This window comes from Quercus robur, chromosome 11 (assembly GCF_932294415.1).
Source record: "Quercus robur chromosome 11, dhQueRobu3.1, whole genome shotgun sequence".
Lineage (NCBI taxonomy): Eukaryota > Viridiplantae > Streptophyta > Magnoliopsida > Fagales > Fagaceae > Quercus > Quercus robur.
Genome location: NC_065544.1, coordinates 2,369,236 through 2,386,534, shown reverse-complemented (window position 1 = coordinate 2,386,534; position 17,299 = coordinate 2,369,236). Strand labels below are relative to the sequence as shown.

Genomic DNA, 17,299 nt, shown 5'->3' with positions numbered 1-17,299 from the left:
CCACTGATATGTTAGTGCTTCTTATAAATGAAATTTTAGCCACATAGCAATTATGACTCCTATGGTAACATTTAGGTAGAGAAGTCACACTAGTGACTTCCTTTAACCATTTATTTTCTTTTCTTTTTTTTTAAAAAAAAATTGTTAAGATTGTAAGCTTATTGGCCATTTAATCACTTCCTAAAAAGTGACATGACCATGAATCAAAGCATTATATAACCTTAGGGGTTCAAATTCAAATTTTTAAAAGAAAAAAAATTACAAAAACCCCAAATTTAAATGATGTAATTTGCAATTTAATCCGTAATATTTAGACTTTTTTTTTTCCTCTGGAAAAGAAAAAGAAGAAGAAAAAAAAAAAAAAGGCAAATATATTATAATAATAATAAAAATAATTACCGCTCTTTCTTTTATCTCTAAAACCCTAGCTGAACCTGGCATCACTATCATCAACCTCCCCCGACTTTGAGCCAGGGTTTTTGCTGCAACCATGGAAGGCATCGAAATGGAGGATCCCACACTGTTCCTAGAATCACTCACCATCACCAACTCCAACGAAGACCTCTGCAATTGGATCCTCTCTCGCTTCGGCAGGTCCTTGAAAGAAGATCACCAGCACCTCTGCGCAGTCATAGGCGACATCTCTCAAACTCTCAAAGACCAATCCCTCCCTTCCACTCCCGCCGCCTACTTCGCCGCCGCGTGCTCCTCCTTGGACCGCCTCACCTCCGCCGACCCAATCACCGAGCCTCCTGTCCACGTCATCCAACCGCTCCTCATCATCCTCCACCTGGTACTCCCCAGAATCTCCGCCGCCGTTCTCAACAAGGAGCGGCAGTTCTTGTCTCAGCTCTTGTTCCGGCTGCTAAGGTCGTTGCCCTCGTCGTCCTCGTCACCCGCCGCAACAACTTTTGGATTGAAATGCGTTTCGCATTGGTTCGTTGTCGGTGACAACGCTCTCACCTGGTCCGAAGCTTCTCAGTTGTACGGTGTTCTATTGGGATTCGTCATCGATGAGCGCCCTAAGGTCATTGGGTTTTCGTTTTATTATTTGTTTAGATATAAATTATGTGATTTTCCTGTTTATTTTGTGATTTTTTTTAAATGGGGTCGTTGATGGAAATGGAAAAAGAATGCGAATTCGGTGTATTATGAAAATTTAGAATCTTTTGGACTTGTTATTTCACATTTCTTTTGGTCATAGATAGGAATTTGAACTTATGACATCCGTTCCATAATGGTTGGGATTAGAACCCAGGTATCTTATTCAATGATAAGAGGCTTTACAAAGAGTTTACTAGTTAAGCTCGCTAGAAACCACCTAGTTAAGTAGTTCATAAAGATTACCTTTACTTTCAATCAGGTCTTTTGGGACAATACATTATGGGAAAAACTTAGTTGTGGTTCTTTAGATGCTTACCATAGGTTCCCTAATTAAATTGAGCAATGTGGTTGCAGTTACAAATAAGTCACATAGTTGAATTTAATTGTAAAAGTTTTATGGGCAATTCGGTGATTTTAGATTAATGGGTTTGTTGATGGAAATGGAAAAAAGAATGTAAATTTGGTGTATTCTGCAAGTTATAATCTTTTGGACTGGTTATCACACAATATCAATTAGGTATTTTGGGACAAATATATTATTGGTAAAACTTAGTTACAGCGCTTTACCTTCGGTTTCTAATTAAATTCAACAATTTGGCTGCATTGACCAAAGAACCACATATGCTGAATTTAATTTAATTGTCCTCGGGACAAGATGACACTGCTTGTGGGGGGGAACATAATAGCTGCACTTTTGAAGATACCAAGAAACCAATGGCTCAATTGGAATCCTTGTTGATTCAAACTGTGTAGTTGGCCTTGTGTGTGGGGTTTTACACATATCAACTCCATTCTTGAGTTCAATGATTCATTTCGTTTGTCATTTTGTGTATAATTCTCTGTAATTTTTTGAGTTACTTTGTGTTCATCATCGTGAACATGAATTAGTCTTCTCTCTTAATAAAATACCGTTACTTATGTGTGTGTGTGTATAAACACTGTTTATCCATGTAGTTGAATTTAATTGGGGAAACTAAGTACAACACCTAAGGAATTGTACCTCAATATGATTACGCATCAAACACGCTATAAAGGATATGTGGATGTTGGTCCATTAATTGAAACTAGATTGTAACTTGTGCGTCACAATAGCGATGATGAGGTGGTCTTACCTAGGTGAGTAAGCTGAGTATTATGAATGAGTCACTTGTCATTGAAATTAAGAAAATTAAATTGAAACGTGGGGCAAAATCAAGCAACAATTAAAAACTAATTTGGATTCTAATTGTGTTTCAGCTTTAATATAATATATATGATTCACTTTTTTAAAAAATTATATGGGTTTTGAACATTTAGGATGATCAGTGCTATTTAGTTTTTAACCCTTGAAGCTGTGTTAATTTGATTTTGAACAGGTGAGAAGGCAATCACATCTGTGTCTTCGAGATGTCTTATCGAGATTTCAGGAAACATCGCTGCTGGGACCAGCAAGTGAAGGCATTACAAAGATATTTGAAAGGTCTCTTCTGCTTGCTGGTGGATCAAATGTGAATAGCAACGAAGGTCACAAAGGAGCACAGGAGGTCCTTTTTGTTTTAGATGCCTTGAAAGAGTGCCTTCCATATATGTCATTGAAGTGCACAACTAGCATCCTCAAGCACTTCAAAAGTCTATTGGAGCTGAATCAACCTGTAGTCTCAAGGCGAATAACAGATAGTTTGTATTCACTTTGTCTTGTCCCAGCTTTAGATGTTTCTCCTGATGCATTGCTCGATTTGTTAAGCTCAATAGCCCTATCTGTCTCCACAATTGAGACATCTGTGGATGCCATGACATTCGCTGCTCGCTTGCTAGATGTTGGAATGATTAAAGTGTATTCACTTGATAGGCAAATGTGTGTGACAAAGCTCCCTGCTGTATTCAATGCACTCAAAGGTCTGTTTTTATTTTAAATTTTTTTTTTTTTTTCATAGATTATAGAACCCTTTTTCATGTTATTTTTTTTAATATCTGTTTGACTCAACCAAACAAAAGTGACAATGTGCTAGTGTATTTCTCTCTTTGGTTTTGGCAGATATTTTGGCATCTGAACATGAGGAGGCTGTATATGCAGCCATGGGTGCATTTAAGAGTCTGATAAATGCTTGCATTGATGAAAGCTTGATAAAACAAGGAGTGGATCAGATTTTGATGAATGCACACAATGATTCAAGGAGGACTGGACCTACTATCATTGAAAAAGTATGTGCAATTATTGAAAGCTTACTTGACTATCACTATACTGCTGTCTGGGATGTCGCATTTCGAGTTGTCTCGACTATGTTTGATAAATTAGGTAATCCTGTTGCTGTATCTAACTTATTTTGTTCTAGTTCTATTCACTTTGAGATTACTATTGATTCCCAGCTCATTGTATCAGAAACATAGATTTGTAATAAGATTAAGCAATCTGATCCTATGTGTAGGGATGATCTCCCTCATTCTTTCATCAGATGGTTTTCACTTCTGTTTAATTTGTACTTTGATCTTCTAGTATGCTGTACACTTTTTTATTTTTCCCCTGGGGAGAGAGGGGAGGGGGGGAGGGGAGTCAAACCATGACATGGGATTTGGGGACTGGGCTAGGTGCCAATAGGGCTACAAGCCTGCTGGCTAGTATGTCATATGTTTGTTTTTATACATATAGGTCTAAATTTTTATAATATTATTTTGTTATCGAATTTCTTTCATACAGGGCATTATTCTTCTTACTTTTTGAGGGGGATTCTTAGCAGCTTGGCTAAAATGCAGAAGTTACCTGATGAAGATTTTCCTTTCAGGAAGCAGGTATTGTGCTATTTTTCTAATTGTCAGTATTGTCATACTATACCTATAAATGATCGTAATATCACCATATCTGATTTAAACCTATGGATATGGTTGAGAGTTGTGTCAGTTGAAGATATAGGATTTGCTATTCGAACAACATACCATCCATTTTTTTGGAGTTCTGGATTTTTTTCCTCATTTGGTATATCTTTGCTTGATTGCTATATATTGTTTAGAGATTTCTATGAAAATGTCCTGTATCTCTATATCCTCTTTTTCCGGGAGATCTGCTGGTCCTTGTTTAAATCCTTCAATCATAACCATTTTGTGCTGGATAGCAAAAATGTAGAACCTGCTGTTAGATATTGATTAAATTTTTGGGTTATAACCTTCCGGAAGAGTTTTGGAGCCTTTTGATCCAATAGCAATTGTTAATGGGACATAATGCAATGACCAAAAGATACTTGCAAACTGTATAGTGCTTTACTTTTTAAATAGATTTCAGTATTGTTGTGATCCATTATTGTGGTTTGTTGATGGAGATGCATACATCAGCAATAATGTAGAACCTGCTGTTAGATATTGATTAAATTTTTGGGTTATAACCTTCCGGAAGAGTTTTGGAGCCTTTTGAAGACTTTTATGTATAGCACTCATTGGCAGTAGTAAGCTACAGTTTCTTAGCTGCAGACTGTACTGCTATTATGCATATCTTTGCTGAAGATAATGTGGAAGCAACCCCATTTACGTGCTTTTATGTACTAGTTTTCATCTTTGCAATATGCACTAACTATACTGATTCATCAATATGCAGCTGCATGAATGCCTTGGATCAGCTATTGGTGCATTAGGACCTGAAACTTTCTTGGGCCTTGTACCTCTTAATTTGGAGGCTAAAATGCTATCTGAGGCAAATGATTGGCTCTTTCCAATTCTGAAGCAGTATATTGTTGGTGCTCGTTTAAGCTTCTTCACAGAGTCCATTTTGGGTATGGTTGGAATGATGAAGCAGAAATCTCAAAAGGTATGAAACCTTTTATACAAATTAGATGCTGTTTGTCTCTTTCTTTATGGCATTTGCTAAGTAGTTTGACTTTTGGCAGCTTGAGCTACAAGGACAAGTTTCTTCGTCAATGAGGGCTAATGGACTTGTCTACTCTTTGTGGTCCTTGTTGCCTTCATTTTGCAATTATCCTTTGGATACTGCTGAAAATTTCAAGGATCTAGAGAAAGCTTTATGCAGTGCGCTTCAGGAAGAAGCTGATACTCGTGGAATAGTATGCTCCAGTTTGCAGATTCTTATTCAACAGAATAAGAGAATTATGGAACAAAAAAATGAGATGCCTGGTCTTGAAGAAGGTACTGCCAGACAGCGAGCAGTGTCCCACTATACCCCACAGGTGGCAGCAGATAATTTGAATGCACTTAGGTCATCTGCTCGTGAATTTTTAAATGTTTTGTCTGGTGTCTTCCTGCAATCTACAAAAGATGATGGTGGTTCTTTGCAGGTACTTATTCTATCTCAATTGCGTTTACTGCTTCATTTGTCATGGTCACCAGGCAAACAGATTCTATTTTTAAGTTTCTTTTTAACTATATATAGAGATATAACATGTGTCTGTGTATGCACTTATTTATTTATTTATTTGTCAACTTTTGCTTCTGAGCCTAGAAAGTGGGACAAAGTATTTACTTGAAGATCGCTGGTTGGACTGTAACATAATATACTTTATATTGATTGAAACCTCAAATTTAGTGTTGTTTTTCACTTTACAAAAGTTGTTATAGGTTCTAGCATCTAGCATTATTGTAAAGTTTATAAGAGGATTCACAGTAAGAAAGCTAAAAATTTTAGCTTTTAGCAACTCAAATGAATACTTTATCTATTTTAACACCTCATTTTACAATACCCCAACAACCAAGGTTTTATTTTTTTACCGCTTAATTTAAATATTATTTTTATATTCTTCCATATATGCTTCTTTCTCTCTCTTCCTATCTGTCTCAGCAAACCCACCCCAGCCACCACCACTGAAAAAAGAAAACACCAGCCACCCATACCCACTCCAGCCACCACCACCAAAAAAAAGCACCAGGCACCCATACCCACCCCAGCCACCACCACCTAAAAAAGAAAACACCAGCCACCCGTAGCCACCCCAGCCACCACCACTGAAAAAAAAAACACCAGCCACCACCCATCACGAAACCCACTCCACCACCGCCACAGCCACAACAATCACTGCCACTGTCACTGCCACCCACAACCGGAACCCCCAAAATCACAACCAAATCACAAGCCCAAAACCACAACAGCATCCACCACCAACCAAAAAAACAAAAATAAAAACAAAAACAAAGATCTGACCACCGTGAGAGAGAGAGAGAAAAAGAGAGAGAGAGAGGGACAAGGAAGAGAGGAGGAGGGTCAGAGAGGAGCTAACTGAAACGATAATCGGAATGATGTGAGGGTGCCAACCACCGGACCTTGTGTCACCAGCAGGTACAAAGATGAGCTTGAATAGCCCTTGCCAAAAGAAAAAAAGATTGAAGAGAAGGGGGGAGAATGCAGGGAGAGGCTCGGCCAGAGAGAGAGAGAGACCAATAAATTTATTTATTTATTTTTATAACTCTGTTGCTTCAGTAAAAGCACTCACAGTAGTGGTGTTATATTGGTATATTGGTATATTGGTATTTTTTAGCTCCAGCATCACAAAAAACATGCTCCAGCAGTGGAAGCACTCACAGTAGTGGTGTTATATTGGTATATTGGTATTTTTTAGCTCCAGCATCACAAAAAACATGCTCCAGCAGTGGAGCTAAATCTTTTTTTTTTAGCTCCACTGCTACAATGCACATCTATAAATAGATGTGCACTGTTCTTGAGAGCTAAAAAAAAAAAAATTATTTTAATCAGCCAGTGATTAAAATAATACGTGCCTCTCTCTCATTCACTCTCATCTCATCTTTGAACATCTCTCTCAAGGTCTCTCACTCTCTCAACTTCGGTCTCTCACTCCAGTCTCTCACATCATTCAACTCCGGTCTCAAGCCTACCCACCAGCCGTCCTAAACCGCCGATCAGCCTCAAACCCACGTCACCATTTGCCGACCCGCCAGTCTCAAGCTGCCATCCACCATTCGCGATCAGTCTCAAGCTGACCCACCAGCCGTACCTGACTGGGAAACCCATGGAGCTCGCCGACCCTCCCCTTCTGCCGACCCAGCTCGCTGACGTTGTGCTTGTTTGTGATTGGTGATTTTGTTTGGTTTGGGTTGAGGAAAAAGATTGGAGATTTGGGTTGGTTTTTTTTTTTTTTTTTTTTTTTTTTTTTTTCTTGTTGTGGACTGGTGGTGGTGGTGGTGGTTGTGGCTGTGGCTGATGGTAGAAGTGGTTGTGATTGGTGCTGTGGATGTTTTTTGGGTAGTGAGATATATGATTTTATTGTAGTGGTTATATTAACACCATAAAAAGATATATTATTTTATTGTAGTGGTTATATTATTTTATTGTGATATTTATATTATTTTATTGTGTTGAAAGCTAAAATAAATTCACTGCTGTAGCATGTGTGTAGGTAAAATAGATAAAGTAACTTTTGGTGGAGCTAAATAGCTAAATTTTTAGCTCTACTGTTGTGAATGCTCTAAACTGCTATAGATGGCAGTTTACTGTAGCTAGATGGCAAAAAATTTTAGATTTAGCAATTTTGATCTAGTGAGTTTTTTTAGTGTTGTTGCTAAAATAGCAATTTACCTAATTTTAATAGCTTTGATGTGAATGCTCTAATAATGTTGTTTGCACCATGCAGTCCACAATCAATGAATTTGCATCCATATCAGATAAAGAAGTAGTATCAAGGTTCTTTAATACTACGATGCAGAAGCTTTTGAGAGTTACTCAACAGGCTGCCAAACCAGGAAATTCAAGAAATTCTAATTCTATGCGAATTGACGGTGCGTCAAATGAAGATTCGCTATCACTTTTGAGGTGTTAATTTTTCACCCATTTTTGTCTCATTCTATTTTTTAACATTTTGGCCATGCTTCTGAATCTCTGATGGCTTTTTGGTCTATTATGCATCATTTGTCAATTATAAAGTCTTAAATTGTTTCTTTTTTGTTCATGAAATGAACACTTTTTGGGTTTCATCAATATTTGACATTGTAATTATTCCTTCATCTTAACTTCAGGGCTAGGCTATTTGACCTGGCAGTTTCACTTTTGCCTGGTCTGAGCACAAAAGAAATTGATCTTTTGTTTGTTCCAATAAAGCCTGCATTACAGGTTTGTAAATGATTTTATATAATCTGGTGAATTTACCTTTTTTCTGTTTATGGAGGAAACCCCTCAAAATCAAATTTATTTACTTCAGAAAGGGTGAGTATTTGAACTGCAGGATGTTGATGGTCTGATACAGAAGAAGGCATACAAAGTTCTTTCTGTTATTCTTATGGTATGTCTCTTTTTGCCATTGCAGGAGCTTTTAAGTTGTAATTTTACCATCTGTCATTGCGTATTTTACATATTGTCTAAGTGATGTATCTCTTTGCTGTGAATTTGTGTGGGCAGAAACGCAATGAGTATCTCTCATCAAAGCACAAGGAAATGCATAATCTTATGACTGAAGTGCTACCTTCATGCCATTTTTCTGCTAAGCGTCACAGACTTGATTGCCTGTACTTTATAATAGTCCATGTTTGCAAGGTAGTTAAAGATAGAGATGAGATTCTTTTTAAACTTAATATCACAACTAAAATAGCTCTAGGTTTAAACTTGATAAGTATGCATCATAATGTTGACTTAAGAATTTATGCTTTTGTTCACAGGATGGTTCAGAGCAGATGCGACGTGACATTATTATGTCTTTCCTAACAGAAATAATACTTGCTCTTAAAGAGGTACATGTGTTAGCAAAGTAGCTCTCCCACCCCCTTACCCATCCTTTTTCTTGGTTGGTGTGATTATTATGGGAGCGTTATTATTTAAATTCATCCTTAATCTTTGGACACATGCAACACCCAATATCTTCTGAAATTTCTTCTTAATATATGATTATCTGTCTTCTGTTGTAATTTTTTCTTGCAGGTAAATAAAAAAACAAGAAACAGAGCATATGAAATTCTTGTCGAAATTGGCCATGCATGTGGCGATGAAGAGAAAGGCGGAAATAGAGAAAACTTGTATCAATTTTTTAACATGGTACTGATCAAACCATTTCATAATTTTCATTACTAAACTGATCATGGCACTTTTTTCTTTTTTTTTGAGCTAATAATTGATTATAGCACTTGCTTAGATACTTTTTTAGAAATGCCAAAAATATCCTGTTAATTTGCCTTTAATACCAAAAAAAAAAAAAAAAAACGTAAAACAAAAATATTGCTATTGACTAAATGTCATCTTGAATTTGATTATGTGGTAAAATTTACTTTTAGAACTTTACTAAGCAAAGTTTATTTATGGTTGAAGGTGGCCGGAGGACTTGCTGGTGAGACACCTCACATGGTCAGTGCTGCTATTAGAGGTTTAGCTCGCTTGGCTTATGAGTTCTCGGATCTTGTTTCATCTGCTTGGAATGTACTGCCGTCCGCATTTCTCCTCCTTAAGAGAAAAAATAGAGAAATAAATAAGGTTTTCCCCTGTCCTTTGAGATATGTAATTTATTCTCATTTTTGTTGGTTTTGTGGAACTAAGTATTCTATTACTCTCTCTTTCTATCTGATCTTATCTTAACTCATCCTTTATTGTTGTTCAATGCAGGCTAATTTAGGTTTGTTGAAGGTGTTGGTGACAAAATCAGAAGCTGAAGGGTTGCATACGCACTTGAGGAGCATGGTGGAAGGTGTGGTGAAGTGGCAAGATAACACCAAAATCCACTTTAAAGCTAAAGTAGGTTATTCAGCAATTTTGTTACTCTCTTCAGTTGCTATGGCAAATGGCTGAGTTCATATACTGATCATCCCAAGTTCTCTTTGGATAATTTTGAATTGCTTTCAGGTTAAGCTTCTCCTGGAAATTCTTATTAAGAAATGCGGTCTGGAAGCGGTTAAGGCTGTAATGCCTGAGGAACACATGAAACTCCTTACTAATATACGGAAGGTCAGTGGAAAGTCATCATATGGTAGAATAAAAACCAAAGTGGGTATTGTTTCTGATTTATGTGATACTTGTCAAACACAGATCAAGGAACGGAATGAGAAGAAACTAAGGGCTAATTCAGAAGCAAGGTCTCAACTATCAAAGGCAACAACGTCCAGGTTTCAATCTGTTGTAATATAATTTTCATAGATGTATATACATATACTACATATGTGAAGATGAACACACATGTCTTTGTGCTTCTGCCCTTGATGTTTAGATGAATTCAATGCTCTGATATATGTTTAATACATTCCAATTTCTAGTTTCATGAAGTAGGCACAGTGTCACTGTGCTGGTGTGGCAACTGCCATGTGTTCTGTACCAGAAGTCTCTGTGGACTAAATGTAGCTAGGCTAGCACTGAGGCATCTGGCTCCTGGTACTCGCATAGTATACAAAATCAAACGAATGCCTTCAATTTGTAAACTATGGGAGCTATTGAAGTAGTGAACAGCCATTGTGTGAATCAATGTCATACAAATTCAAATTCATGCTCCAAAAAAAAAGAATCCATCTGTTTTTAGTCACTAGACTCACTACTTCACCCGCACGTTGGTGACTTTTGTAAATTTTTTTTTTTAATTTTTTAATTTTTTTTCAGGCTAAGCAGATGGAATCACACAAAAATATTTTCTGATTTTGGCGATGAAGAAACTGAGGGAAGTGATGCTGAGTATATGGATGGCAGGACAATGACTAGTCAACAGAGCAAGGCTCCCTCACAGCGAAAATCCAAAGCAGCTTCATTACGGTCAGTTTTGGACCTTTGAGTCTGCTCATTTTATCTACATAATTGATTGGAGAATGTCATTTTGGGCTGTCAAAGATGAATGTGTGTAGGTCAATGACTGTCTGGGGATCTCATAGTAGACAAGGTTCAGTCCAATCGTGAGCAATGTACACCCCCCCCCCCCCCCCCCAAAAAAAAAGCGTGACAATTAAATTGTCCTGGCCTAAATAAGATAATTTCTTGTAATTATATTGTTAGCTGCTTCATTGAACGTCACCCTGTGTTTTTATCAACTTTTACTTCACGTCATAACAAATCCAATTTTTCTCTCCAGCTCCAAGAGAAGAGCAGGTGTGAGCTTGCCTGAACACTTGCTTGACCAACTTGAGGATGAGCCACTTGACTTGCTCGATAGGCAAAAAACATTATCAGCTCTTCGATCAAAACATCTCAAGCGAAAGGCAGATTCAGATGAGCCAGAACTGGACCCTGAAGGGCGCTTGATTATTCGTGAGGAAGAAGAACCGGAGGAAACTCCCTCTGAAACTGATTACGATCCAAAGAGTGAAGCAGATAGTCACTTGTCAGCAAATTCCTCGAAGGCAAACCAGAAGCGCAGGAAAACATCAGACTCTGGTTGGGCGTACATTGGTAGTGAGTACTCTAGCAAAAAGGCAGGTGGGGACTTGAAGAAGAAGGGCAAGCTTGAACCATATGCATATTGGCCGCTTGATCGCAAAATGATGAGCCGTAGACCTGAGCATCGTGCAGCCGCAAGAAAAGGAATGGCAAGTGTGGTAAAGATGACGAAAAAACTTGAAGGCAAAAGTGTCTCAAGTGCACTCTCGACCAGGGGCTTGAAGATTAAAAAGAGTCAAAAGAAAGGCAGCAAGAAAAAGAGCAGGTGAAGGAGAACTTTCTAATTGTTTTAATACATCAACTCAGAGATGTGCAATACTACAGGTTTTGAAATTTTTTTTTTGATTTGTTTTTTTGTTCCTGGTAATTTTATTTGGGGGCTCCAATTTTTGTAAGGTGTAAATTAGATAGGAATCAAGGTATTATGTTGGTTCTCTGTAACTACAATATGATGGGAAAAACCCATAACTGAAATATTTTTTGTTATTTATAGAATGTTTTGATGATCTGTATTTATAATGTCATTGGTAGTTTAGGTTTTAATATTTTTCTCTCATCAATAAAACGGTCTCATAAGATAATTTTTCGATCAAATGGTGTTAGGAAAAGGAAGTCTAATTAGGGCAACTGCGAAGTCCTGTTAATGGGCCCGTGGTGGTTTCCTGGCCCAAAGCCTTAGTTCATATTTGTTCTTTTTTTGTTTTTCTATGAAAAAAGAAGGAAAACCATTAATAAAACTGTGTTTCACTTAGGTAACTAGGTTTTATTTTTGGGCAGTAACTTTCTATCCAAGTTCAACTTTCTCTCTTTAATGGAGTTAGCTCTCTCTACCCATTCTGTTCAATGAGCCAAATTGTTTTACAATAGTAGGCTTATGTGAAACAGAGTTTAATCAGTGAATTTTTTGTCTCTCTGCTTTGTTATTGCTCAGAGGAACTAAAATAAATCAAGAAGATGGGATGAGCTTTAAATTGAAATTATTTCATAAGTTTGATTCTTTAATTAATAACAAAATGGTATTAATTTTTGGTCTTTCTTTTAATGAATCTCTCTCCTCCTCCCCTCTTTTTTTCGTCTTTTGTTAAGATAAGTTGTGAACCAAGTTTATTGGGAGAATATGAAATACTATTCGTCATTTAGTTCTGGAAATGTTTCTGATAGTTGAATAAGAAATCTAAAGTTCAATCTTCGTTTACACCAAAAACCGATTGATGTCTTAGTTTGATGATAAAGAGTTATCATTAAGAACGGACGTTATAAATTGAAACTCTCTCTAAAAAAAAAGTTCTGGAAAAAAACATGCCTTACCAATGAAATATTGGGTTCCCTAGGAGGTTTTTTATTAGCTCCAAAAATTTCCTTTCTATATCAATCTAAAATTGTGTGGTCTTCTAGTCAGATAGCACCTTTTTGATTATTAATTATTACCTCAACCATCAGCCTATAAACGTCTTCCCTTCAGCATGCCACATGCTGCATCAAGTGATGGGAGATTTAAAAGCTAAAACACTTGGAAGTGCAAGATTTTAAGAGAAACAAAAGGAATGGGCTAAAAAAATAGATTAAAAAGAAAAAAGCAGTTACACATGCCAGTTCTTCATGTGCCCTTTTGAGTGTGCAGGGCTAATGTGTGCTCTTTTTTTTGAGAATTCAATAGTTACAATGGGGTATAGAGATTTGAACTCTACACGTCTCCGTTGAGCTACACAGCTCTTTGGCTAATATGTGTTCAAACAATTGTTGTTTAGTTACTTTATGGTGTAATAAATCACAAGATTATCATGGATATTTTGGCTGATCTCAAGCAACATACTAGCAAGCAAGGTTGTCAAAATCGGGATCCTACGTAGGATCGTGAGAGGTAGGTAGGATTGTGAATCATAGGATCGAATCGTGGATCGTAAGATCCTACCTATTTTCAGATTTTAAGCAAAAAACCTATTGATAGTGACTTTGTATGTTATATAATCACTTAAAATATGAATCCATCCATTAAAAAAAAAAATTGCATCATAAAATGTAATTTGCACGCACTACATCGTTCTTATGTCATTCTAACGAAATAAAATATATTTAACTTTTGACATAATGTAACTAAAAAGTTCAGTACATGTTTAATTAGCAACTAAGTACCAAAATATTATCTACACATATAGAAAATGTTTTCCAAATTCTAAGTTCCAAATCCAAAATAAGTTAGGCTAGTTAGCATATAAAAATAGCTAACTACAAATTTACAATATGTAATCCAAAAGAGAATTCTCAATCTAAGGTAAGCTAGCTAATTACAAATATGAAATCCAAAAGAGAATTCTCATTCTAAGGTTCTTCTAATCTAATTACTGTCATTGTCATATCCTATTTTGTCATCTATATCCTTCCTAGTATCAACATCCATGGCGTAATTATCAAAATCCCTAACTCTCTCAAATCCAGGTAGGGGCCCATCACTATCATCATCATTAGAACCATCATCATTCTCATGATATTCATCACTAACATCATGAACTAGCACACTTTTTCCTTTGGCAGCAACTCTTGAAACCTCATCATCACCCAACATTGATAACCAAAATATACAAATTTTTTTGATAAGTATACAAATATAAATTAGTGATTAGTGGTCACACATTCAAACTATACATAGGTAACTTGTATAAATATTAGCTATAAAGGAAGGCTTTAAAGTTATAAATTAATACCTTCATTTTCTTCAAAATCTGCACTATCATCTTCTGAATCTACAGAATCTGTTGCTAACCACTCATCATCAGAAGACAAATTCTCCAAACCAATTTCTTCTTTTGTACTCAATGGTTTAGCTCTTTTCTCTTTTATCTTCAAGTTGTACATAACGAAGACCAAGTCATTCATTTTTTTTCTGGTGTAAGCGATTTCTCCTTTTTGAATGTACCTATAATTGTAACAATTTTAATTAAGAAGTCTCAAACAGAGGGGAGGGGGGAAGAAACAAACTTTTACTAAGAAAAAAAATGGAAAATCTTGTCATAATATACCAAAGTCATTTGGTCTTACCATTTTAAACGCACTCCAATTTCTTTCACAACCAGATGAGCTACATGTTAAGCTCAATATTCTTATAGCAAATTTTTTCAATTCAGGACAGTCATCTCCATATGAGTCCTACCACTCAGCTGATACATGTATGAATTATAATATCTTAGGCTTAAGAATATAATCTACAACTAATAAAGATGAATTTGAATGTAAAACAAAAAACGAAAAACAAAATTGTTACCTGGCTGTTAGTATTTCTGGCTAGTATGTCAGCTTCAATACCAAAGAGTCCCTTTGCTTGTTTGAATTTTTCAAGTTGGACATCTATCTTTTTCCTATCACTAACTTCTAGAACCATTCGTTGAAGACACGTATATAGTCCTAATTTGATATCTGAACCCAAATCAAAAGAAGGATCATTATGAATAGAAGGGTTCAAATAGTATCCCGCAGCATGCAAAGGCCTATGAAGTTGCATTTCCCATCGATCATCAATAACATCCCATATCTCTTTGTAACTACAATTCAAAACACTGGATATTATATTAAAAAAAAAAAGACTATATATTTAATAAGCTAATGAATTAAAAACAAATGTAAATTTAAGGAAGATATAAATAAAATGGTTACCTCTTTTGAACATTATTGAAATTTTTCTGTATTTCTTCTTTTGCTTTTTCCATTTCTAGATAAATGAATCCCATAGGAGGTGTATCAGAGTCAACCATGCGAAGTACCTTTAAAAGAGGTATTGTAGCCTTCAAGCATTTGACAACAAGTCGCCAAAAGCCGTTGTTATCCATAACTATGACATGAATTCTTTTCCCTTCTTTTGTTTTTGCAAATTTACTACACCTCCATTATTCAGAAGAAAACATTGTCATCAATTCTCCTTTGAACTCATTAAGACATGACAATGTCAAATATGATGTTGCAAATCTAGCGGCAGCAGGTCTAATCAATTCCCTCCCTTTAGTGAAATCCCTCAACCAATTTAAAAGCATAGCTCTAAAATATATGTATGTTGTAATCTTCTTCTCCTTTGCAATTGTGTACTTATGGTCCTCAATCTTTTTTTCAAAATTCTCAAGCATCAAATCCAAGCAATGGGTAGCACATGGAGTCCAAAACAAGCACTTTCTCTTCTGCATCAACATCTCTCCAGCTAGTTTGTAGTTTGCAGCATTGTCAGTCACCAATTGCACAACATTCTCCTCTCCAACCCTATCCACAACTTCATCTAACATTTGACAAACTTTTTCAGCTGTTTTATATATGTCAGATGTGTCTATAGAGTATAGGAAAATGGTTCCTTTGGGACTATTCACCAAAAAATTACAGATGGATCTCCTTTTCTTATCAGATCAGCCATCAGACATAATTGAACAACTTGTTTTTTTCCATTCAACCTTATATTCTTCAAACATTTTTTGTGTAAAATCTACCTCTTTCTTCAAGCATGTCTCCCTAATCTTATGATAGGAAGGAAGCTTGAGGCCAATTCCAAATCTTGAAATCATATCAATCATTCGCAGAAACTCCAGATTTTTGACACAATTAAAAGGGATGGCACTAGTGTAGAAGAATCTAGCAATTTGTTGGATCATTAGATCACGTTCTCCTTTTTTAAACACATGATTCATTGTTACTTGCTTTTTTTGGTAACAAACCTATTCATGGAGCCTATGTGTCTGGCCCTCCCTTTTGATGAATTTAGTTGTTGTACTTCAACTAATTAATCATCACTGCCATCATCCTTTTCTTCTATAGTACACCACCTTTTCTTTTTTATAGATGCTTCAGCTTGGGCATACAAAAGAGCCACAAATTTTTCCCTCACCTTTTCTGGCACACTAGGACAAGCTGAAACATTTTTCCTAGTCCTAGCTAAATGATGCTTCAGCCGATATATACCCCCACTATGAATTTCTTTGCAATAATTACATTGAACTTGCCTTGAACCTACTTCAACACCATGTTCCCAACCCAGGTCAAACTTATTTCCTTATGCATTTTTTCGCTTAATTTTCTTGCTAGCCAAAGTAAACATTGTATATTTGTACTAGAGCTGCAAAGAAGACACCAAGATACAGAGCATGCTCAAAAAATCACACAGAAAATTCATCAAACAAGTTGTGTGCAATTCTAAACTACTAATTGTGTTTACTAATATTTCTCAAAGAATCAAATACTGAAGATCCTGTTTCATAATTTTTCAAATTTTACTTAATTTAGTTAACAAAATAGAAAAATAAAAACCTTAAAAGCTTTGTCAAAATCATAAACACAACACAACAATCTGGAATCAAGCTATCAAAGTACAAATAAATGATAAACTACTAACTACCAAAACAAATTACCAGAAAGCTTAAAGGCAGCGATGGCTCACGACAACATCATTGAGAGGGCTGAGAGGTTCTAGGTTTTTGAAAGAGGATTGAGGAGGCGCGAGACTGAGTTGTTGGCGTTGAATGTTTCTAAATATTTTAGGTTTTGTTTTTTAAAACATTAAACTTAAGAAAGCTTAAAGGCAGCAATGCCTCCCCATTGAGAGGGTGAGAGGTGCTAGGTTTTTGACAGAGGACGGTAGAGGCACGGGACAGAGGTGCTGGGGCTTAGTTTTTCTAAAATATTTAGGTTTTGTTTTTGAAAATGTTAAACTTAAGTAGTATGGGTTTTTTTGAGATTTTATGTTGAGGTAGGGGTAAATTTGGGACTTCAATTCATTATTGGGTTCTGATAACCCATTGAGCTTGTGGGTTTAGGACCTTTAGGTGGACCATGGATTATCTTACCGGACTTACCCAAATGACCCAAATGAATCCCACTTAAAAAAGAAAAAAAGAAAAAAAAGCCGAATGGTAGGATTGGTAGGATCCCATACGATCCTACGATCCTACAAATGATCCTAATATT

The 17,299-nt window shown here is 36.2% G+C and overlaps 2 protein-coding genes across 2 annotated transcripts; one reads left to right on the top strand and one right to left on the bottom strand.

Moving 5' to 3' along the window:
* The first annotated feature begins 405 nt into the window (after positions 1-405).
* On the top strand, positions 406-11,877 carry LOC126704622 (uncharacterized). The gene is made up of 18 exons (XM_050403659.1): positions 406-1,027; positions 2,460-2,979; positions 3,119-3,379; positions 3,779-3,870; positions 4,667-4,876; positions 4,956-5,360; positions 7,665-7,843; positions 8,047-8,140; positions 8,253-8,309; positions 8,426-8,560; positions 8,683-8,754; positions 8,942-9,055; positions 9,326-9,487; positions 9,617-9,745; positions 9,854-9,955; positions 10,037-10,113; positions 10,598-10,747; positions 11,061-11,877. The coding sequence occupies exons 1-18, from the start codon at positions 491-493 to the stop codon at positions 11,632-11,634; spliced, it is 3,870 nt and encodes a 1,289-aa protein (XP_050259616.1). The 5' UTR covers positions 406-490; the 3' UTR covers positions 11,635-11,877.
* Positions 11,878-14,565: 2,688 nt separating this feature from the next.
* LOC126707088 (uncharacterized) lies at positions 14,566-16,589 on the bottom strand. The gene is made up of 3 exons (XM_050406694.1): positions 15,014-16,589; positions 14,625-14,901; positions 14,566-14,571 (listed from the first exon to the last, which is right to left on the bottom strand). The coding sequence occupies exons 1-3, from the start codon at positions 15,184-15,186 to the stop codon at positions 14,566-14,568; spliced, it is 456 nt and encodes a 151-aa protein (XP_050262651.1). The 5' UTR covers positions 15,187-16,589.
* Positions 16,590-17,299: the final 710 nt, after the last annotated feature.

What these genes read in the sequence shown, in the direction of transcription:
- LOC126704622 (XM_050403659.1), top strand. Translation starts at nt 491, where the DNA reads ATGGAAGGCATCGAAATGGAGGATCCCACACTGTTCCTAGAATCACTC. An exon ending in TCATCGATGAGCGCCCTAAG is followed by an intron (nt 1,028 to 2,459) that starts GTCATTGGGTTT and finishes GATTTTGAACAG; the next exon opens with GTGAGAAGGCAATCACATCT. An exon ending in CAATAAAGCCTGCATTACAG is followed by an intron (nt 8,141 to 8,252) that starts GTTTGTAAATGA and finishes TTTGAACTGCAG; the next exon opens with GATGTTGATGGTCTGATACA.
- LOC126707088 (XM_050406694.1), bottom strand. Translation starts at nt 15,186, where the DNA reads ATGGATAACAACGGCTTTTGGCGACTTGTTGTCAAATGCTTGAAGGCT. An exon ending in TTCAATAATGTTCAAAAGAG is followed by an intron (nt 14,902 to 15,013) that starts GTAACCATTTTA and finishes TTTGAATTGTAG; the next exon opens with TTACAAAGAGATATGGGATG.